At 40.1% G+C, this 25,304-nt stretch overlaps 1 protein-coding gene across 1 annotated transcript in view; it reads left to right on the top strand.

Annotated features, from left to right (window-relative positions):
- The window catches only part of LOC124555394 (protein anon-73B1), a 33,040-nt gene extending 22,834 nt beyond the window's left edge, over positions 1–10,206 (top strand). Inside the window, exon 2 of the mRNA XM_047129290.1 lies at positions 9,560–10,206. Coding sequence (XP_046985246.1) covers positions 9,560–9,673 — 114 coding nt within the window. The 3' untranslated portion in view covers positions 9,674–10,206. The remainder of the gene's footprint in view (positions 1–9,559) is intronic.
- The last annotated feature ends 15,098 nt before the right edge of the window (positions 10,207–25,304 follow it).

Below are 25,304 nucleotides of genomic sequence, written 5' to 3'. Positions count from 1 at the left end.
AAAGTGTCTTGCACATTTCGTGCTCTGCAGCTTGTAGAAATTGTAAATATGTCAGACCATTAATAATGAACAGGACATATTTATAAAATAAAAACCTCTCTCTGTAACCAATAAAAATTTCTTTAATGTATACTACCATATCCTGAAATATTTACCGTTCCTTCTGAAATGACCTGTATGTGAACTTTTTAATTTTTTTTAGAATGCTGATCAAAGTGATTGAGTAGAAGTAAGATGTTATTAAGCTCAGAACAACAGTTTTTTTAATAAAATTATTCACGTGTTATTGTAACTAATAACAGTGTTTTGATTTTAAAGGTATCTGATAGTCATTGCATCAGAGAATGTAGTGTAAAATTTGTTACCTGTACAAAACCAGGTCTGCTTTGGGTATTTCAGAACAGCATTTACTGAACCTGACAGTCCCATCTTATCAGCTACCCATATAAAGTGTATGTTGAAGAAACTTAGACAAGACTGATGTCTGTTTCTAAAGTATCATCTTGTCTTAAAGCTAACTACTTTGTCATCTCTAGCTCTACCAGTTTCCTCCTTCAGTATATTCCATATTATCTGTATTTTGTTGGTTGATGGGGCTGTCCTTGCTTATGACGCATCTACTTGGGTGTGTGGAATACTTTCTTTAGCATTCTGCAGTATATCTTGTAATGAACTAATGTTGTAACATCAGAGCTTTTTCTGACTTTGATACTCTTATTGTGGTTTTATCTGAACTACTTTTAGGGGGGAACTGTCTTTGAATAAGAAGGGATGTTATTAATAAATGGTTCTCCCCCCCCCCCCCCCCCCTCTCCACCTCTGTATATATATCTGCAGTTTGCATCTGTTTGCAGTTTCCTAAAGGTCTCCCATCTGTGGCTTATTAACTACCTTCCTGATCTCAGATTTAGTAAATTTTTAAAGTAATGATTGGTGTCAATGCTTGTAAAATAAACTGCATGTTAAGATTTTAGAGACTAGTGCATACCAAGTTTTGAGTACAGTTTGGTTCATTAGATTTTTTTACATTATCAGTAGCTGTTTTTAAGCAGGTGTTTATCCTAGTTGGAAACTGTATAGTGACAATTAAATTGAATGATACTCTTACTGACTGCAGTACATTTTTATTAGAGGGATTTTTAAGAAAATCTGTATTGAAATCACCAGCAGCCACTAATTGTTTGTATCTTAATGTTAAGTAAGCCAGTACTTAGTCCTGCCACTGACATACCACCAAGTCTCCTTCACCCCAGTTTCCCCATTATATTGTGTAGTATGAAAATGTGTATACTAAACAGCTTGTGTTCTGTTGCCATGTTGATGATTTTGATGAAACTGGTCAGTTAGGGCACACATACCCCAGAAGAAACCTTGTATACTGGTTCAGATAGTCGCATGTCTTTTACATTGAGATAGTAAATCTTCAGCAAAACAAAACATGTTTGAGTGTTTCAGACATGCAAATGAGGAGGCCAGTTCTGATAGGTATTGTGGGTGAAGAAGGCACTTACGCACAGGCTGTCCTCCATCCCATTGTCACATTACATGGGATATTCCGCTTAACCAAATGAGTGCTTGAAAAATCCAAGAGCAGGTTTTCCAACATGATTTTGATGTATTCTCTGCTGTGCACTGTACTATGGTTAACAGATGATGGACGTAAAGTTATATGCTTCTTTGACAGTAGACAGGAAATGATTTTGTTGCTGAATTTGATGTATTAGGATACCAATATTTAAAAGTGCATAATGCTTAAAAATTGTACCTTCCGTGCTCCCAGAGAGTATTGTAAATCCCCAGGCAAATGTGATCAAAACTTTGTGGATTTGGTAAAAAGGATAATGCCATTTCCTGCTCACCTTTCTTTCTAACCAGCACTTGTGCGCCAAGGTTTAATGATTCTTCAGAAAAGTCATTGGCTTCTCATTAAAATTGTCACTATTGAGTTCGTGCCAAATGTCCACACATTATTCCCTCATTTCAGAAGGGAAGTGGTGTTGCTCTAGTCTTGCCGAAGCCATGCTAAATTGGAGCATATTAAGAATAACACAGTGATCTAATACTTGTATAATGTTGGAATCCACTGTTATTTGTCACTTTTGTCATTCTGCCATTAACTGCTCAAATGTTTTCTGTCATTGCTTGCCATTCTTGGTGCAGATGATCATCTGCAACAGCAGATGGATGCAGCTGGAGTAAGGTGTTCACTAGCTGCTCTGACAGGGATGTTTTATAATATCAGATTTCTCATTCTATTTGAATTTTCACTCATTTCACACATGTTCTTCTAAAATGCTGAGTTGGCTAATAATGTTTTGTGTCATTCAAAAATGGTGCAGCCATCTGAACACTAATACTGTTATAATCCTTACAGCATGAGTTACTACAATCCTTCTAATTCTATAACAATCGTGTTCATCAAAATAACTAATGATATTGGCACATGCGTATTCCATTGCCACCTAAAGGATCTTTGTTATGATTTCTAACAACTTGTAGGGCAATGACATCAATTAAAAATTGCCTTGCACTGGTATATGGTGGCAACAGTATTTTAAAAAAAAGATATTGTAATGAATCCAAATGGGGATTCACTTGAAGGTGCAGAGATATCTGTTAATTTTTTACACATGTGAGTGAATCTCACAGATGCTAAAATACAGTTTTTCCTTATTGAACTCTGTGAATTTGCACCATAATAAGACATTCATGAACATCACAATGATTTGAGGTATGGTCATAGCCTCGTGGTATGTCCTTCCTTCTTCCAACTTGTGAACTGAATAATCCAGTCTTTGGCTTATTTAAATTTTGTCTCCCTTTCCCAGGCAGAGTAATGAAAAAACATATTAATTGCTATGAAGAATCTTCCCAATCATTCCAGCCTCTCATTCCCAAAGAAATGAGACTGTGCCTCTATTTATATCAATTTTGACTATGACAGAGCTAATTTTCACATCATTTCACCTGCTAATTTTTTTGGCCCTATTATGTGGTTTTCACTTCCTGTTCTCATAATTTTAGATTTTACCCACTACTTGCAGCATGATTTTCAGCCTTAATCATCATTCTTATATAAAAATTGGAAATCCATAATGGAAAAATGACAAACTCATGAAAAGTATAAATTGCTACTCACCATGTAGTGGAAATGTTGAGTCACAGACAAGCACAACAAAATGACTGCTAAATAAATAAGCTTGGCCAAAAAGCATTCTTCTGGCACGCGCACACGCGCTCGCATGCACACGCGCTCACATGCGCACACACACACACAGTAACAAGCATTGTGTCTACATGGTGCTGGCTGGACCAACAGTGCTAGTGTTGCATTTCTGCAGGTAGACTAGGTTCTATTGGTGGTGTGCCAGGTGGGGTGGGTAGAGGGGTTGGGAAGTGGGAATGGGGTTGAGTAGCTGGGGCTCGGAGGGAGCAGAAGCTTTGCCAGCAAGGCATGTGGAAGGAAGGGGAGGCAGGTACACAGCCTAGGCATGTGATGCACAGTTGTCAAAGCCGGTGGGAGCAGCATGTACAGAAGGCAACAAGTGGATGTGGAATGGGATGGGGTGACAAGACGGGGGAAGGGGAAACAGTTGAATAGAGGATACGGGGACAGTTGGTTATCACAGATTCAGGCCAGATGTGTTGCAAGGATAACTCCCATCTCGTAGTTCAGAAAAACTGAGCATGGAAGAAAGGATCCAGATGGCCGGGTTATGAAGCAGCCATTGAAATTGAACGTTTTTTGTTCAGCTGCATGTTGTGCCACCGGGTGATCGACTTTGTTCCTGGTGACTGTTTACTGGTGACCATTCATCCTGATGGACTGCTAGTTGGTTGTCATACCAACATAAAAAGCTGTGCAGTGTTCGCATATGACATGGCTGCTTTCACAGGTAGCCCAGCTTCTGATTATGGGATAGGATAAGCCTGACAGTGCTCGTGTAGTAGGTGCTGGATGGGTGGATTGGGTGTTCGTGCACATTGGTCTACCACATAGACATGATTCCTGTGGCAAGGGGTTGGGAGTGAGGGTGACATAGGAATGGACTAGAATTTTGTGTTGGTTTCGTGGGTCATGGAACACTACTTTGGGAGGGGTGTGAAGGAACCTGGGTAGAATGTCTGTCATTTCAGGGCATGATGAGAGATAATCAAAGCCCTGATGAAGAATATGTTTCAATCCAGGGTAATAAAGGAGGCACTCTTATTGTTGATTCTTGAGGGTGGTGGGAGGATTGCAGTTGTGTGAAGATATGGCATGGGAAATCTATTTATTGATTATGTTTGGGGGTAGTGACTGTCCATGAAGGCCTTCATGAGACCTTCAAAATACTTGACAAGGGAGTTCTTGTAACTGTAGATACATCATCCGTGGATGGCTAGGCTATATGGGGGGGGGGGGGGGGGGGATTTTTTTTTTAGAAATGATAGCAGCAGTCGAAATACAGGTTCTGGTGGTGGTTGGTTAGGGCGTTTATTGTGGACAATGTTGTGAATGGAGCCATCAGGGAGGTGGAGGTCAATATCCAGAAAGGTGGTGCATTTGTGTCACCTACTCACGGTGACTCTCTCATCAACCCATCATAGCGCCTAAAACCTACCTAACTGACCTTTCCAGTTTCCCACATCCTACAAAACTCATTCCCAACACTCCATAAACACAGAACTCAAGCAAATTCAATACACTTTTGTCAACCTTTCCACCAGAAACATTGATCCCACAGAAGCTTCAGTCCTATCCAAAGGCCCAACCTTCGGCCCCACACCCTAGTCGAACCATGTTGCATGTGTCAAAGACCTACTCTCCTCCCAATCCCTACAAGTGAAACACTTTTTGCCACCAACCTCTCCAACTACAGCAAACCCAATCCCAATCCCAACATTGAACCTTGCTTCTCCTAGTTCATAACACCAGCCAAATATGACCCTCCCTCCCCCCTCACCAACCTCCCATCACCTTCCAGAAAATCCTTATCTCCAGCTGGGCCTGACCATCCTTCCCCATGTTGCTTCCTGAGAACACTAACCGTTCAGTAGAACAAAAGACAGCCATGCACAACCTGACCTGATCATCTTCCTTGCATACAAAGGCTCCACCAAGTGACAACCTGACAGAACGTATCTGACAGCTATCTAACTCCTCCTCCTACAATCTCTACCATGGTGATCCCACCCCAGAAGTTCAACATAACCTCCAATCCCTAATGAAAAACATAAGTCCTTTGCCATAACCTCTCCCCGAGTCCATCTTCATCCTCACCCCGACATCACCCTGCACATCTTTCTCCTGCATGCTCCCCAGAATCCACAAACACAAAAATCCTGGGTGCCCCATTGTAGCTCGCTGTTGTGCTCCCACTAAGAGAATTTTTGTTCTTCTCGACCAACACCTCCAACCAACTGCCCGAAACCTTGCCTCCCACTTCAGATGCTAACCATTCACTTCAGTCACTCTCCACCATCTTCACCTCCTTACTTGCTGGATCTCTACCCATCATTGTTCATGCCACCTCCCTATTCACCAACATCCCTCATGCCCATGGCCCTGCTGCTGTCAAACACTACCTCTTTCAATATCCTTCAGACTACAAACCCACCACCTCATTCCATATACACCTTACCAACTATATCCTGAAGAACAACTACTTTTCTTTTTATGGGAATTTGTACAAACAAATCTGTGGCACAGCCATGGGCACCTGCATGGCAATCTACAGGAAACCTTCTTAGCCTCTCCAAACCCCTAATCTTGTTCAGGTTCATTGACAATATCTTCATGATCTGGACTCATGGCCAAGATACCTTATTCTCATTTCTCCATAACCTCAACACCTCATCTGCTTCTACATCTACATAGATACTCAGCAAGCCACCACACAGTGTGTGGCAGAATGTACCCTGAACCGCTACCAGTCGTTTCCTTTCCTGTTCCCTTGCAGATAGAGCAGGGGGGGGGGGGGGGGGGGGGGGGAAATACTGCCTATATGCCTCCATATGAGCCCCAATTTCTCAAATCTTATCTTCATGATCCTTATGCGCAATGTATGTTGGCAGCAGTAGAATAATTCGGCAGTCAGCTTCAAATGCCGGTTCTCTAAATTTTCTCAATAATGTTTCTCAAAAATAACATTGCCTTCTCCCCAGGGATTTCCATTTGAGTTCCTGAAGCATCTCCGTAACACCTCAATGTTGTCCGAACCTACCAGTAACAAATCTAGCAGCCCTCCTCTGAATTGCTTTGATATCTTCCATCAATCCAACCCAGTACAGATCCCAAACACTCAAGCAGTACTCAAGAAAAGGTCACACCAGTGTCCTACATGCGGTCTCCTTTACAGGTGAACCAGTGTTTCCTAAAATTCAGTCAATAAACTCAGTCAATTTACCATACACCATGGCATCATCAGGAAATAACTGCAGATTGATGCCCACTCTCTCCACCAAATTATTTATGTATATAGAGAATTGCAGCAGCCCTCACACACTTCCCTGGGCCACTCTTGATAATACCCTTGTCTCTGATAAACACTCGGTGTCGAGGACAACATACTGGGTTCTATTATTTAACAAGCCTTCAAGCCACTCTCAAATCTGTGGACTTACTCCATATGCTCGTACCTCCGTTAACAGCCTGCAGTGGGGTGCTGGCAAATGCTTTCTGGAAATCTAGAAATATGGACTCTGCCTGTTGCCCTTCATCCAATGTTCACAGTGTATCATGTGAGAAAAGGACAAGCTGAGTTTCACAGGAGCAATGCTTTCCAAAACCACGCTGATTCGGTGCACCTAAACTTCTCAGTCTAAAGAAAGTTTATTATAATCAAACTGAAGTTATTGGTCTATAATTTGGTGGGTCCATTCTTTTACCCTTCTCATATACTGGAGTCCTGTGTGCTTTTTCCAGTTGCTTGGGACTGTGCTGGGTGAGAGATTCACAGTAAATGCAAGCTCGGTAATGGGCCAATACTGTAGAGTGCTCTTTGTAAAATCGAACTGGGATTCCATCCAGATCTGGTGCCAGGGAGGGTTATTACTATGTCATCCATAAGGGAGTCTGTCTGATGATCAAATGACTGTATGTTTGTACAATTCTCCTGTCTGAATGAATTCTGGAACAAGAAATTTAAAACTATGTCTTTCATTTTGCTATCTTCAGCTTCCACACCAGACTGGTCAACAAGGGACTGAATGGAAGCCTTAGACCCACTTGGAGATTTTACATAATACCAGAATTTCCTTGGGTTCTCAGCCAGCTCTTTTGTTCAGGTATGATGGTGGTAGCTGCGTGCTTCACGCATAGATCTTTTCACAGACCCCTGAATCCCTGCTAACCTTCGCTTATTGTCATTTGTACGTTCCCTTTTGAACCGAGAGTGTGACAGTCTCCCATCGAGTTCAACTGGTCCTCAGTCCTCCTTGGCAACCTCCTGGACATAGATCTCCACTTCTCTAGTGGCTCCATCCACACCTCTGTCCACGTTAAACCCACTAATCACCAACAGAACCTACATTTTCACAGACGCTATCCTTTCTACACCAAAAAATCCATCCCATGCAGTCTAGCCACCTGTGGACCATGTATCTGCAGTGACAAGAACTCCCTTCCCCATTATGCTGAAGGTCTCACGAAGGCCTTCAGACAGGCACTGCCTCGCAAACTTGTCTGCAAACAGATTTCACAAGCCATATCCTCCCACAACCTGAATCCTCCCCCACCCCCAAGAACTGGCTACAGAGGAATGCTACACCCCCTCCCTTTGTCACCCAATATCACCTTAGACTGGAACAACTGGACCATGCCAATCCTCAGTACTTTCTCTCATCATGCCCTGAAATGAGGAGCATCATACCAAAGATCTTTCCCATCCCTCTTAAAGTGGTGCTCAGTCACCCACCCAACCTACACAACATCCTGGTCCGTCTCTGTGCCACTTCCACTCCCAACGCTTTGCCACAGGGATGGTATCCCTGTGGTTGACAAAGATGCATAACCTGCCTAATCAATACTTCCTGTCACAGGCTTGTCCTTTCCCATCAGAGGCCGGATCACCAGTGAAATCAGTCATGTACCAACTGTGCTACGAACACTGTTCAGCTTTTTTTTTTACTACCAAGCAGCTATCCACCTGGATGAATGCCTGCTTCTGCCTGTCTCTCGCCACCCCACCTCACACAACCCCAACCACAACTTAGTCCACTTTCCAACAAAATGCCGCACTTTAACTGTTCGTTCAGCTGACATCATGTGGAGGTCTCAGGTGTGTGTACTTCTGCCTTTTGGCGAGTGGTCTCCTTCATTCCAAAAGTATTTACAGTCTACCAGAACTTCCCTACAGCAAATGAATAAATTTTTGAGACATGATTTCGATTGTAAAAGAAATGTTATCTTTCTTCAGAAAACTGTGCCTCCACACAAAGGCAGTGACAGGCAATGGCAGTGGTGAAACTGAGGGATTTGAAGTATGAATTGTTGGATTATTGACCTCTGATAAACTGTTCTCATATATGAAAAAAGTTTGTGGATAAAGTATATTCTGAGTGCAATGAACTGTTCATGGCAGATGTTGATATGTATTTTTGAAGGTCCTCCACAATTTTCCTTTAAAGATGGAATCTACTTATATTTTAGAAATGCTGAACACGATCATTGATAGAAAGGGGATATTGTGAAAAAATAAATTTATTTCTGACTGGCCAAGGACTAGTTGCTATTATACTAGGACAGTGAGCTTTGGAAGCATTGGTTTTATCTTGCATCACTATTACAGTGGAGGTCCGTGAGAAGGTGATTTACTATTGCTGTTTTCCCACCTGTTGTAAAGGGGGCTGAGAGAGAGAGAGAGAGAGAGAGAGAGAGAGAGAGAGAGAGAGAGAGAGGGGGGGGGGGGGGTGCACACATTCTGGCTGGAATCAAGGTTCATATATGCGCTGTGCATTGTATTGTTAATTATCAGTACGGAAAGGAGCAGATAAAATCCAGTGCTGCCACATAGCTTCCTACTTGGAAATAGTGCTAAATGGTAGTGTTACTTCATGTCCTTGTGTGATTGATGGATCATGGTATCACATGCTACCCTGTAAATGAATTTGAGCTTTAAGTTGGACTATAGATAAGAGTTCTGTCCACTTGGAACTTTACACCACAGCCTCTCTTCTCATTTCTGCCCAAGTCTTGGTGATGAATATTTATTCTGCCTATAAGATTTGGCACCTGTTACCTCCAGCTTGAGCACCACTGTACTGGCTTCCTTTGGCAACCATGTCTACAGAGACAGGTTTGAAGAGACAGGACCAGATATTTTGTATTTATAAGAATTAATTTAGTTTGATGAAGTTCCTAAGTAATCATGCAAATAGTTGGCAAATTTCGTACCTTTTTATTTGCCACCAGAATTCTTTTCATTTACTGATTCTACAAGAAAGCTTTAGCTTTTTTCTTTGTTTTCCAGCAAACTTATTTGTACTTTTGAAAGTCTGTTCTTACATTAGGCATTTCCATGCATGTGTTGTGTGGTATATACTATATGTATATTTTCTTTTTGCAAATATGTTGCAGGATTTAGAAATGAGTGATGATGAAGGCTCTGAGCACAGCACTCCACAGGCAACTCCACGGAGGCCACATATTCACCATCGACCACGAAAACAGGAGAAGAAGAAACGCCGATGAGCAAAATTTATGGGAGTTCCTTCTTAACAATTAATGAACAGTATTAAATAAAACTGAATCTCTTATGAATGATCTAGTAAAGAGTTCAGGGATAGGAGTGAATTACTTTCTAATTTTGTGCAAAGGGGAATGAGATCACCACGAAACCAAAAATCAGAGGTATACACCATTTACTATCATTTCATTTCTTCCTTTCTATACAAGTTGTAAGGCCACTTCTGCTTTGTTCATCTGTCATAAAATAAGTATGCAGCTTTTTATTAAATGTGTGTTCAGTACATATCATGTTATTCTAAGTGATAGTTGAAATCAACAAAAATGTAGAACTTCTCTTATCCATCTGTGTTTTTTCTTGTTAACTTAAATATCTGTTAATTTATATATCTGTGGCAAGACGGAAGCATGAATTTGTACTTTTTCTGACAATGTACATGACTTGAGATCATGATATTATTTTAAAATAAAATCAGGATGTTTTCTGAATCACAAAAAAAATCCAGAGGAAATAAAAAAAATGTGGAACATGACTGGAATTTCAGTTGCAGATATTCTATTAATTTATTTGGACAAAAAAGGAGATTGATTGCATTATTCCACATAAACTTAAATTTCAGTACAAATGTTACATGTTTTGAGCTATCTTAGTTTGATGAAGTAGTCATTGGCACATGGCCATTACTCTTGAGTTGTATTTATTTTCTCTAGAAACTTATTGTCATTCCTTGACAGATAATGTTAATATACATAAATAAGGTTAACAACATTAGTTACTAGATTTGTGAGAGATTTCATGGTTTATAACTTAAGGCTTTTTCCCCTAGTCTGCCCATCATGTGGTATTGTGACTATTTAAAAAAAACTATTTACACATTTGCTGTAACCTGGTCTTGTTAGAAGAAACTCAGCTTAGCTTCTGATATGCCCTACATATCAGCTTAGTTTCTGTTATGCCCTAGATAATATGTTCATTGCAGTAACATTCATTGGTTTTTCTTCCTCCACTGTGAAATTTAATGCAGTATACTTTCCAAAAATGGAGAATTAGTGTACATTTGACCAGCTAATGGTTTAAGTTAGAATGATCAACTCCATTGACATAAGAGGTTCCAAAAATCATTTATGCCAATCACAGACCTGCACAATGATGATACAGAAATACATAGCAATACCGTTGAACTGAACCTATGTCACGGCCCCCTCACTTTCCACATCATGTAACTAATGGTTTATACAGATGTTAAAAACATTTCAGTTGTAACTTCTGTTAGTTACTCACTTTTCAATGTGCAGAATGCTGTTGAAGGTACCTAGCTGTCTGGAAAGTAACTGGATGTTTATGTGGGTGCAAATTTTTGAAGAATATTGTTGGGCAAGAGGGTACTTATCAAGAGACAGGAAGTAAGATGTTCAAACGTGCAAAACATTGTTTTTATTGTGTAGTGAGAGAGGGAACTCTGTGGTTTTGCTAGGACCTGGAGTCTCTTGTATTTTGTTTCATGGAATTCACGAAATGATTTTAGTTTCTTGGCACATGGCTTATAAGTATGGAAATGGTACATCTTCCCAATCACCAGCTATGTCAGTGAGTAAGCAGTCTGCAGCTGTTTGGACATCATTGTGTGCAGTAAGAGTTTAACATTCTATACCTGTTAATTTATTTGCAATCTTTTCTTGCTGTCAATAATAAACATTATTTGTGCCTTCTTGTCTTCGCTGTACATTTAATTGTTCTGGAATTGCTTCCCTCTTTTTCTCAACAAGGAATTTTGCCTGCACATCTAAGCAGTAAGAAGTCAAATGCACTTGAGAACTAAAATTTCACAAGCAAAAACCCTGTCTTAAAATCTATGTGGCTGGAAGGTTCAATCATTATTGAAATAATCTGCACTACTTAGAGTTCATTGATTAGTTCTTCAGAATAAATGGTGTAAGTTTATTAGTGATCAATGGGTTTTTTAGTTTGAGCATGAAAACTCAAATTTGAATAGTGTTTTAATGGTATCAGTGGCATAGTTCAGTGACTGAAAACTCTTAATTGTGTATGATAATGTGATTGGCAAATGTAGCTTCTTTCACAGCAGATTGTTTTTCCATGTCTGTAACTGTTTTTGTAGATAGGTAATTATCAGTTTTAAGATCCAGATATTTCTTTTGAAGAGCAACTTAATTTCCAGAATGAACAGTAGGAAGGAGAGCAGTACTAGCTGGAGGTAAGTGTGTGTGTGTGTGTGTGTGTGTGTGTGTGTGTGTGTCATAAGTAATGCTTGGGAAATTGTCGGTGGGGCACTTCCCCACAAAAGGCAAAGGTCCCACATTTGAGTCCTGGCCCAGTGCACAGTTTTAATCTGCCAAGAAGTTTTCACTTAATATTTCTTTGATTTTACGCAAGTTATAATGTCTGTTACCTACATCCAGTTCTAAATTTTGCACCGTAAACTGTACAGTCAACATTTTCAAACTGTCCTTAAGTGCCCTGGAAGTATTCCAATAATTTACTGTTTGCTTTGCACATATGTTTCCACATGACTAACACAGGCAAGTCAAGAATGAGGACAGTCAGAAGAATTTGAATGAATGGGAACCTGAACGTAACTGTTACTGCTGCACAATCATAATTTTCACAGCATGTATATTTATTTTATGAACAATTAACTGTGATTTCTTTGTGGTACATGTAGTGCAATAATTATATTGTTTGGGATGAAATTTGGGTTAAGTGGAAAAAAGGTGAGGTGTGTGGCAGGGGAGATAAACATGATGTTTGCATATAATACACTCCTGTTTAAAAAGCTAAGGACCTTTTTGGGCATTATCACCTGAAGGTTGGATAAGCAGCATCAGTTCATATTCTTGGTTTAATACTCAGCTTTGGTTAACATGTAGTGATAGAAAAGTGTGTAGCTCTATCTTTGTTGGAGGATGGTAATTATAAAACTTGTTCATACATTCAGTAATTAAAACTTCCGGGCTAAGAGGCCGTGGTCCAATAGTAGAAATACTTCTCCCTGACGTTTCGTTGCCAGCTGCGGGCAACATCATCTGAGGCGAGTCGTAGACTCACCTCAGATGATGTTGCCCGCAGCTGGCAACAAAACGTCAGGGAGAAGTATTTCTACTATTGGACCACGGCCTCTTAGCCCGGAAGTTTTAATTACTGAAGACGCCGGCCGTGAAAGCCTACACGCTATGATTGTTCATACATTGTTTCAAGATGATACTTTACTCAGCTGATTGCCTGATGAGAAGATAAAATCAGCAACACTTGCTTAGAAACACTTAGGTGCGGCCAGAGACCAACATACAAGTACAAAAGAGGTCCCAAGTAACAGTCAAGACAGTTCTTGACCAACATCTGAATTGACTTGATTGTACAGCAGAGCCTCACCAGCAGCCTTCAGTAAGACTTACATACCTCTCTTGTTAAAGCCTATTGTAACACTCGTGAAACTTGTAGCACTTGTATCGGATGATTCTTGTAATTTGGTAACATGTCATAACACAGACCAGTCACATTAATGCGACCACCACCAATGTTTGACATCAAAGTTCAGTAACCACTCAGAGGGCAGGTTGCAGCACTAACAGTGGAGGGTATACAGAGTGTAACAAAAATGTATCGCACAAATTGCAGGACACATTCCTCACATATAGACTAAGAAATTGCTATGTGAACATGGGTCTGGAAACACTCATTGGAAATGAGCACGAACAGAATGCAGGAGCATACCTCCTGCAACTCTGTCTCACAGGTGATATTAAATTTGCCCTCTGTGGGCATTGATACATGCATCAACCTGCTGTCATAGTGTATCTTGGATGTGCCAATGTATCGGGAATATTGTGTATCGTTTCGCAGCCTTCCAAAATATGGGCACGGAGACTCTGATCATCTCGTACTGGGGTTACATACACAAGAGCTTTCAAATGCCTGCACAAATAAAAGCCTAGTGGGTTTACGTCCATAGAACATGGAGGCCAGGCAATTGGTCCATCTCTACCTATCCATCTGTCAACGAATCTTATTTAGAAGCTGACAGACATTAATACTAAAATGAGGAGGTGCTCTATCATGAATGAATTACATGATTTGTCGCACAGCTAAATGCACATCTGCTAACAGATCAGGTAGAACATTCTCTACAAAATGATAACTTTGTCCATTAAGCCTGGATGGAAGAAAGTGAGGCCCTACCAAACAGTCAATGCTGGCCCAAACACTGACTGAAAATCTTTGATGATGACATGCTTAAACAGTTGTGAGAGAATTGACGTCTGTCCATACATGCCAATTGTAAAAATATACAATCTGTTCTCCTTGAAACGACGCCTCATCTGTGAACAGCACTGTTGCACTAAAATTAGGGTTGACACTATTGAGTAGCCCATTGGCAGAAGAGTACCCATGCAAGAAAATCAGCTGCTAATAGTGCCTGTACACACAGTAAATGTTATGGATACAGCTGGTCCTCATGTAACACTTACCAGACAGTCCCCTCATCCACATTTAGTGTTGCAGCTACATGTCTTGTACTGACACTGTGGTCGTCGCCAATTGCGTGAAGAATTGCCGCCCTCCATTGCCGTGTTCTCATTCTTCTAGTGCTCCCTCGGTTGTGAGTATCAGGCTTAAGTGACCCATACTCCTTCAGATGACACTCAATAGCTTCAAATGTTTTCCTGTCAAGGCACCTACATCCTGGAAATCTCTCCCAGTACAAATATTGAGTTCGAGTGCAATTGCCGTCAGCTAAGCCATACATCAAATGAACATCTGCCATCTCTGCATTTGTGTACACTGCCATTGTACGAGCCAAGTCTGTGATTAACTGTACACAGTAAACTGTGTGCTTGTAATGCTCATACTGATTGCTGGAGCAGCTGATGTTCCCTATAAACAAGCAATGGTGTACATCGCATGGCAACAGGGACATGTAAAACAAAACACTGGCGGTGCACATCATAACCAGACATCACCAAGAGTGCATGTTTCTGATGTTCTGTTCTTGTGCGTTTCCCATGATTAATGAGTTGAAGAAAATGACTAGTAACACGGAAGTAAAGCATTTACAGAACCGTGTTCATATAACATAATTTCTTTGTGTACATGTGAAGGATGTGTCCTGTAATTCATGCTGTATATATTTGTTACACCCTGTGTAAAGTGCATGTGGAGTTGTTGAAAACGGTGCACTCATTGTCATACAAAACGGAGCAATTTATCAGGTGTCCAAAATGGCATGATCATTGGATTTCGAGGTAAAATAGCACTACCCAAAACTGTGATGCACCACAGGCCATAGATGATGGGTAAGCAACAGCTATGGAGACATCTATGGGCAACTGAGTGTGCAACTCTTGAGCAACTGACTACCCAGATGAACCAGGGGGCTACCGACAGCGTTTCCTCAATGACAGTTCAGCGAACATTGTTACGGATGGGTCTTGGCAGGGTGACTTCTGTTCATCGGGTGAAGGCTGGAATCTGCACACCAGTGCCACAATGGGAGGTCCACTGAGTGGTGACAATCTTTTCAGATTACTCGCATTTAGTGCTCCATTGGACATTCCTTGGGTGAGCTTGTCATTCTGAAAGGCACAATGGGTCAACACAAGTATGCATCTGTTCTTTAGAGACTGTGTCCATGCCCCTACATGCAGTTTTTCTTTTCATGAGGGCATCTACCATCAGGACAATACAGTGCCACATAGTTTGGTGTGTGTGTGTGTGTGTGTGTGTGTGTGTGTGTGTGTGTGTGTGTGTTTAAACCTAATCAAGAATCAGTGGGACCTGGACTCCTCAGCCGAGAAACCTAGTGCAGCTGGTCATGACACTGGATTTGGCATGGCTCTACACCCCTGCCAATACCTTCCAGAACCTCAGTGACTCTTCCTGGACACCTGCGCTGCAAATGGTAGTTATTCAGGCTTTTGACAGGTTGTAACATACCACCGCTTAGTGGGTAGTTAAAAATGGTTTAAATACCTATAAACATCTTGCCTTCTGTGTCCCTCGAGGACTGCATACATGAGCTAAAATAGGCTTGTTCAATAAATACTGGGTACCATAATGGATTTCACTACAATAATGTTGGCCACAACAGATGTAAAGTAAGTACGTAGATTTATTCATTTCAAAACCTGTATCTTATGAGCTCATGATCAATCTTCAGTGTAACAAGCCTTGTTGTTACTACTACAGCTAACCAATGGTACCACATACTATACTGGCGATATTAAATAGTCCAGATTCAGTAATTTGATAAAAATGTGTGTGTGAGGTCCATTACATTGTTCAACACTAATACTCAACTAAGTAACAATAAGAAGTCATACACAATTCTGCCTTTGTGATACTAAATCAAACTGTTTAACACTCTCAAATAATCCATCACTGCACTGTTCTAATATGCTGTTTCAGACAATGTACAACACACGAGTTGCTCTATTGTAAATCCAAACGTGAATCATGCACCAAGAACTTATCTCAACGGTATGCACAGATCTGTCCCCTAGTAGATGTAACACTCATCTGCCCTAACAATACTTGAGGCAGAGTATTTATACGCTTACTACAATGTACTACTGGTTACAATAATGCAAAACATAATTTATAATATGAAATAGCTTAACAACATTATCAAACACACTATAATATTCTTTACTTTGCTAGAACAAGTTTAACCCAGATAGGCCTGAATTGTTTGTTTTTCAAAATTGATTTATATCTTATCTACGTTCATTCACAAGGTTGTAAGGAAGAAAGTAAAAACAATTTTGAGTATTTGTTTTTATTTAGTATTTCCAAAAATGGGCGTCCTTCCAGCAGGACATCAGGACAATAAAGGAACATGTTTTTAAAGTATATGACTTTGCTTAATTAACTTATTTTGTTTTTATACTTTCAAATAAACATAAATAAATTTGAATTATGGGCTAAAACAGTTAATAAATACAAAAAAAACTGATACACATATTTTATGCACTAATATGATAAGACAAAAAGCAACAAACATGAAGTGGTTCGTCACATTTTACGCACATAGTAGTAGTTTTTTTGTGGCAACTTCGACATTTCAGCTGCTTCTTCTTTTTTGTTATCTCGTCCGTTGGTAATTCAGCAACGTAATGTTCTCTTCGTACAAACCTAGAATCTAGTTTTGCCCTCTTACTAGGATGTCTTCTGCTGGTAGTGATTCTTTTGTTACTTTCAAGAATTGCCGTGATAATTCGACAACGAAATGTGAGATGATCTATGGGTTCTTCATTGTTCTTGTAAAGTTCCCAGGCATTTTGCTCTGCAATGTCTATAAAATGTGCAATGATCGGGAAATACCACTTTTTTCCTCTTATAGAGCATCTATATAGGGATACATCTTGGTCAGCTTGATCTATACCTCCCATATGAGTATTGTAGGAGTGTAATAAGTTAGGTTGAGGCACACTAATCCTTTTCTTTTGTTCCCTGGAAAATCTTGCTATAGAGCATAGTGGTTGCATTCTGTCAAAGTTGGTGGCTACAGTAACAACATTGTTGTCATTCCAACGTACAATGCAAATCCCGGATACTGATTCAGAACAAACTTCATATGATCCTCTGTTTTCTTTAATCATTTTATGTACAGATGATAGAGTACAATTCTTAACTTGTTTCCTCTTATTGTTCCAGTTGCTTCCACGCCCCTCTCTTTTAGGTCATGTAGTAGTTCAATGCTGATGAAGAGGTTATCAAAGTATATTCGATATGGAACATGTGGAAGTAACTGGTCAACATAAGTCGTTACCACACCGTACCCCATATCTTTCGTTTCATAATCCTTACTACACGTGCCAGATCCTTGGTAGGGTTCGAGCGAAATAATATATCCACCACTTGTGCTTCCACACCAAAATTTGAATCCGCGTCAGATTGGTTTTCCTTTTATGAATTGTTTGTACCGGTGACTTCTGAAGTATGGGACCATCGATTCATCGACAGAATGATGATTTGTGTAAGTGACCATCATCTGAAGCACTTCATTATCAAAAAACTGTTGGAAATATTCAAGTGGTGTTCGCCCTTTCTTCATTGCAACTGTGAACATTAGAGGCCATACAGGTGTTGGATTAACTATTTTACCACTTTTCCAGTTACATTCCTTGAGATTTAGAACTATATTCTTAGATAGCCTTGCTGGTTTGTTTGTGGTTGTTGTTGTTGTTGCTGTTTTTGCACTGCTGGAGGGTCCTGGAACAACATCAGAGGTAAAGGATTGTTTCCTTGTTGCATTCACAGCATTACCATTGGTAGGAATGGTCAAATCACAAAGCACAGTAGCATTGAGCTGACTTGCTGGTAATTTATCTACACTGGGATTTTCTTCAGCACCCGAATCTTCATCTGTTAAGTCATCAGTTGAATTTAGAGGAGGGTGTAATGTTACATTCACACCAGTATTAGGTATTTCCTCATCTTTTGATTCTAACATGTCCAAAAGTTACATCAGTGTACATCGTTTTCTGTAAATACAAAATGACAACATATTACCTTGAAGTCCTTCTAGAAGGACGGTTGAAAACATTATTGAATTACAACTGACGAAAACTTTCAATCGTAATATGAACCCATAAATAATATAGGTTAATTCTTTAAGACATTATATGACAAGTTTCAGAATTATTGACGCAATATGAAAGAAAATGTACATACCCATCGATGACAAGGTCAGTCAGTTCATCCATGGTAAAATCGGCCCTATTTTCGAGACACAGTTTCTCACTCACTATGAACGACAGCGTCAAACTGACTGTCGCAGTGCGCAAGTGACTCTGCCTACTTCATATAACAATGCATCACAGTCCGTTGCAACAATGCGTTATTTGCAAAAATAAATAATTTCAACAGTGAGTGATGTCGTCCTTCCAGAAGGACATGAGAGTTATTTGGGTTAAGACATTTTCTAAACACAAAAAAATCACATGAATATTGAAATTGCAGAAATAAGCATTAACTAGCCTCGAGATTTAATTCCTACCATTTACAGATGATAACGAAATATATTATTCTTTTATCTAAACATTTTCCATATATTAATTTCCTGAATCTGGTTTTGATCGTTTATTTGTTTATCGTACAAAGGGTATTGTAACTACTATTGTTTGGTATTGCTGTTATTCTTCTAAAAGCCTTTCTCCTATTATCAAAAAGTAATTGAATTTAATTATAGCTGGAGATATGAGTATTGATGTAGTAATACATAATGAAGGGGTGGTAACCATAAGCCTGGAACGTTACAACTGGTCGCATAATGTGACTGGACAGCGTATGTTGACACAAGGAGGCCTCTGTTAAGAGTTGGATGTTCTCAGATTCACTTTGAGTAATACTCGGTCTTGATCTGACTAAATAGAACATAGACTCCTGTGTAACTTGTTTCAGTTGTTATATTTAACTGTAACTTAAACCTTTGATTTTTATCGCATGATCTGTACCCCTGGAATCTTTCTATCCCACTAGAGCTCCAATTCAGGAAAAAACGTTTCAGCTTTTGGCTACTAAGTATCTTTTTAGCTGTTTGCTGGACAAACCTGATTCTGCCAAAAAAATTCTGAAGCTGTTCACAGAATTTGAGGTAAGTCCGTAGTTGTTTAACCTGACAACAGTAATGTGACATAAGCACTGGTGTCATGTGAGGTAGATTCTCCACACCACTGATTGTAATGTGTAGTTTTTACTAGATCAGTCTAACACTGAGCTCAGTGGCATTCTGGCTTTGAAGAAAAAAAATATTCCTAGTAATAGGAATTGTTACATTGTGCTACAAGATGTTACATAGATGTGAGGCATAAGCTAGCACAGCAGCCATATAGGTAGTTTCTATAGATGTGACACAAACTGGAAGATAGGGCAGGTGATAGCTGTTGTGAGCCTGCCAGAGGATTGTTGCTGCCACCATAAGCCACAATCTGAGAGCCTCTGCCCAATGCCAAGATCGCTGCACGGACCTCCAGGCGATAAACAGCCCACATTTCGAGAGCAGCTTCAGTTTTGTCGCACCAGAGCAAGATCACTGCACTGCCTTTGTCATCACTGCTGCATCACATCATAAAAGTAAACACTAAGAAGTAACATACCACTGTGACCGTACAACAGAAAGGCTGCAAGTAGAGCAACAAGTCAGTGTCCCTGAAATTCTGAAATTAATTCCACAATCGTTCTATGGAACCAAATTCTAACTGCACAAATTTACCAACAATTATATTACTTTTGAACTCATCAGAAATGATTGAGAAGTACTCTTAAAATCTGTTGAACCAAAATTATTAGGACAGGTAGAGGTAAACTACTTATGAGACTTGACTTCCACTTGGGAAGATGTATGTACAATGTTGTTTGAAAACTATGACTGTATAAGTGCATCATACATTTCTATGCAATAAAGATGTTTGCCATCAGGCAAAGAGAAAAAAATGGATTGCAGTGTGCGTGTGCGTGCGTGCGTGCGTGCGTGCGTGCGTGGGTGTTCCCTGCCAACTTGCTGCACTTAAATGGTTCTGCAGTTGCACTGCATAAGACTTAGTTTTATATTTCATGTCGCCCAACAACACAGATCACAAACAATACAAATCTTTAGTATTTTATTATTTTGGTGCTCTATACCTAGTATAATTTTTACCTGGTACACACACTCAGCATATGGACAGATGCAGACAATATCACATATGTTTGCACTCAGGTTGCCACATACTCATGACATATTTAGTTTCATAATCGAAAAAGCTATTGTGCACACAAGTCGTTTGAAATGTTGTAGCACTTTTCTAACCTCGTTATTGAGACATGGGAACACTACCTGTGGAAAACAATTCATACATACTTGTCAATTTAACGTAAAAGAATTTGTCTTTAAAATGGGAATTACATTTCAGATCGATAAGTTACATCCACCCAAGCACAGAGGTGCTTTCAACTGAAATGGCAAATGGTCCCTAAAACAGGAGTAGCATTAGAAGTGTCCACAACACTTAGAAAACTATCCCTGTAATTTTTTAAGGCCACAATGAATTCTTCAGACCTCATGTTTGCTTTAATGCTAGTGAGCTGAAGGAAATCAAGGGTTTTTTTTTTTTGGGGGGTTGGAATTTGTCCCTTACACAGTGCGATTTTCTTTTTCCCCATCAAATCAGCAATTAGTTGTTTCTCACCTTGGAGTATCTTACTGTAGCCAGTGTGCAGTCAAGTCCACTTAAAATGTGAGGTCTGCAATCCATTCCAGGTGTTACAATTTTTGTTTGTGGGCCCTGAAAAATTGTTGCAGGCATGCCTTTTGGCTTAATCAACATACTTCACAGCAATATATAGTTGCCATACTCTTTATTTAGTTCCATTGAAAACTGTTGCAACTGGTAGTGGCATAACGTCTGTGACTTAAGAAATGTTAGTTTTTGTACCACCGATTTCTTTGTGTTTTAATGTTTTGCTTGCTCACTGTTAACTAAATCTTTCAATTCTTTCTGCATGGTACTCTAATGTTTCATAGCAAATAAGCAGTACCTGTCACTGGGATGCACAGAGACAGTCGACATGCAAGAAGAATTTTAGCAGTTGTTCTGGTTCCAAAAGAAATACATCAGGGTATGGAAAAATGAGGAAATGTCCCCATACTAAATACAAACTATTTCCATAGAAACAGAAAAAAGTTGAATCCATTTCAGTAGAGAAGTATAAATTGTGCTAGTTACTGGTACATTTGGTTCCATGCAAGTCAGAGCCATGGCAAATTTTCAACTGTCATCAGCATGGTCACTACATGAAGCCGTGTCCAGAAAATGCATGGTTAGCAACCCATAATCAATCTCTGAAACAGGGAAACTAAAGAGGGGTATAATACAGCAGTCATTTTGTTAGAAGAAGAAATTAAACTAAAAATGGAAAGAACTTCCCACTTGTTAGGTTTAGAAAGGAGAAGGAGCTTAATGGGAAACAAAAATTGAGAGTGGTAGCCAACTACCAAAAACTGAAAGATTGAGTAGGAAGAGCTAAGTACTTTTTGATTTGAGACCTTGTGAGGGGTTTCCATCAAATATTATTACACCATCCAGGCATATTAATGTGACCACTGGTCAGAAACCTGGATAACCACTTTTTGTGCTGTAAACTGGTGAGACATGCAGGAAGAGACCCAGTGAGATTCTGGTAGGTACTGACAGGGATGTGGAGGCATGCTGACTCCAGTTTTCTCAATTAAGGATCCATGGCACAAGCAGCCTGATCAAGGTGGTCCACCAGATTATTGATTGGCTTTAAACTCCAGACATTTAATGGCCAGTGAAGTACAGTAAACCCATCCCAGTGCTCTTCAAAACATGCATGTACACTGCAAGTTGCAACATTGCATTGTCATGCTGGTAAATGCCATCATGGTGAGGAAAAGCAAACTGCAGGTAAGGGTGGATATGGTACCCCAAGGATAGATGCATACTTGTGTTGATCCATTGTGCCTTCCAGAATGACAAGATCACACGGGGAATGGCACAAAACCATTCCCCAGACGACAACACTCAAGTCTGTACTTTAAAGATGATTTTTGCACAGTGATTGCTTTCAGATATATCATGTCGATTGAGTAGAAAACGTGATTCATCTGAAGAGGCCACCTGTTGCTACTCAGTGGATGTCTAGCTGCAGTGTTGGCATGCAAAATCCAGTCTTTTATACCAGTGAAAAGCAGTTGGCATAGGTGCATGAACCAGGAGCCTGCTGCAGAGAGCAATACACACACTTTCACTGAATGCTCATTGAGGATACAGTATTGGTAGCCCCTTAGTTCATCTGGATGGTCAGCTGCTCAACAACTACACGTCTGTTTGCCCATACTCATCTCCGCATCTGTTGTTCACCCATCATCTATCGACCGTGGTGCACCACAGTTACCTCGGCACCAGTTTTGGATAGCACCATTTTGCCATGCGCAGTATACTTAGCCATTTTGGAAATGCTTCCATCCTTAGCCTGAAAGGCAATGATCGCGCCCATTTGGATGTCAGATAAATCGCTCCATTTCTGCATTATGACGATGGCTGCACTGTTTTCCACATCCCACACACACTTCATATAACCTCCAATGTTAGTGCTGCCATTTGTGAGTGGTTATTGCAAGTTGATGCTAAACATAGGTGGTGGCCACAGTGACTGGACCGTGTAGATGAATAGGAGAGAGAGAGAGAGAGAGAGAGAGAGAGCGCGAACTGCATTCAGTACACCCTACAGACACTATGAATACAAATGAATGGCTGTGGGTTTGAAAACCACACCAAGTACATTTTAAAAGTTAAGTCAGTGTTAACAGGTTTGTAAGGACAAAAGCTAATCATCTAAGTGGATGATGTAATATTCAGAGCATTGCTGACAGCATACAGCCAATAACTAGTTGAAACATTCAATAGATTGTTCAATTTAAAATTACAAGTAGACAATAGGAACTAACCTATTTAGGACATGTGTTGTCAGAAGGCGGCATGAAGTCCGACCCAGGCAAAGCAGTGACATTGAAAGACGACCTGGTGCCAAAAACGTCCAAACAGAATCATTCTTGGGTCTGGTATTATCGAAGATTCATGGATAAATTTAGCAAACTAGTACAACTACTGCATGAATTACTAAAGAAAGTGATAGCATATAAATTGAATGCAGAATGCAAAGAAGTGTTCGAAAAATAGGAAAGGCTGATATCTCCACCCTTACTAAAATATTGAGATTTCGAGAAAGAATTTTCCATTAGTACAGATGCTTGTCGGGGTGCTGATTGACCCGCTTTGAGCTCAGGAGAGTCTGGAAATGATCTTCTGATAATGTTTGCTATTTGAATAAGGCAGAAAAGAATTATAGCGCGATTAAAGAGAGTTACCATACTATGGGCCGTTAAATGCTATAGGCTCTACATGTTTGGTGAAGATTCAAAATTTATCAAGATCGTAAGCCACTAACTTGGTTTGGAAGCATATCTGGCGCTTCATCACGACTAATGAAATTTAGACTGACATTTGAGGTATTTGTTTACGATATGATATATAAGAATGGAAAAAGCAATCAGGACACACTCTCAAGAATATGAGAAGTCCAGACAATACATTGAAAGCAGAGGTTAACGAATCAGCAAAAGTGGCGGAAGCACTTAAGAAAAAAATACGGAATATTTTAAAGAAGATTCATGCCTTGCCAGTTGGAGGACAGCAGGGCATTGGCAGAACTTTAGAAAGGGTAAAACAGTACAATATCTTGGAGGGTATGAGACAGAACATAGAATAAATTCGAACATGCAAAATTTCTGAGAAGAATGTGAGGTAGCAAAAGGTCAAACAACCGTCGGAGTTCACAAAAACTCCAAATAGTGTATTTGAACACTGCAGTGCAGGTATCACTGGGCCATGAGTTGAGACAGAGCATGATCACAAATGCGTATTAACATTTTAAGGTACACATACAAAGTGTGTATTAACAGGAGCTATCGGAAAACCTAGTGGGCGATAATGTCGTAAGAGCATTCGTAAGTGCGAAAATATGGGATATCCTCTACACTTTCGAGTGACATGGGAAGCAACAATTTTATAGGTGAAGAATTTAGAAGAGTATGTAGACTCCTAAAAACCTAAAGCACGAGTCGTTATCCACCGAACAACGGAACATGAGAAAGATCGCACAAGACATAACAGAATTCCTAAGACATTCTGTAAGAGCCAAATCGATTGAGATACCTCGTTACCGTATTCAGGACATTTTTCGGCTCCACATCCCGTAGTTCCCCGGCTATATACTGCACCAGTTATTTTTTAGGAGAAAGGGTAACATGCCTGGTATATTGCAGAAAGATGCCACTGCAGTACATTTAACGACGACAACTACTACTCGCTAGAATTAAAGGAGAGAGTGCAATAAATGCAACGGTGTGCTAGAGAATATGTCATGAGCGGCAAGGTACGTAACGTTACAGTATAATCAGGCTCAAAATCTCAAGACGTTGGAGATGAATGGAAGGAGATAGTCCCAGCATACAACGAATGTGTGCATAGAGGACGTTCACATAAGCTAGACAGTCAGTTTTAAGGGCCATTTACTGCTATCAACATTCAAGGGCCAAATGTTGTCATTAGATTCAGAAAGAATAGTCGGGAAGGTACAGTCAAGAAGGCTGAGTTCTTTTAACTTACAGATGAGGGAGACGACCCTTCTGGGAGAGCTGATGCTCATGGGAGTAGCCACAATAATTTCTCAGGCAGACCCACCCAGAAACACAAGAACTTCAATCATAGACGATTAAGAACGCAACAGGGATATCGCTTGGGGAATGATAATATATACACTACTGGCCATTAAAATTGGTACACCACGAAGATGACGTGCTACAGACACGAAATTTAACAGACAGGAAGAAGATGCTGTGATATGCAAATGGTTAGCTTTTCAGAGCATTCACACAAGGTTGGCGCTGGTAGTGACACCTACAATTTGCTGACATGAGGAAAGTTTCCAACCGATTTTTCGTACACAAACAGTAGTTGACCGGCGTTGCCTGGTGAAACGTTGTTGTGATGCCTCGTGTGAGAGGAGAAATGCGTACCATCACATTCCCAACATTGATAAAGATCGGATTGTAGC

The sequence above is a fragment of the Schistocerca americana genome, chromosome X (assembly GCF_021461395.2).
Source record: "Schistocerca americana isolate TAMUIC-IGC-003095 chromosome X, iqSchAmer2.1, whole genome shotgun sequence".
NCBI classification, from domain to species: Eukaryota; Metazoa; Arthropoda; class Insecta; order Orthoptera; family Acrididae; genus Schistocerca; species Schistocerca americana.
The sequence above is the reverse complement of the archived record's forward strand: the minus strand, read 5'-3'. Positions and strand labels throughout refer to the sequence as shown.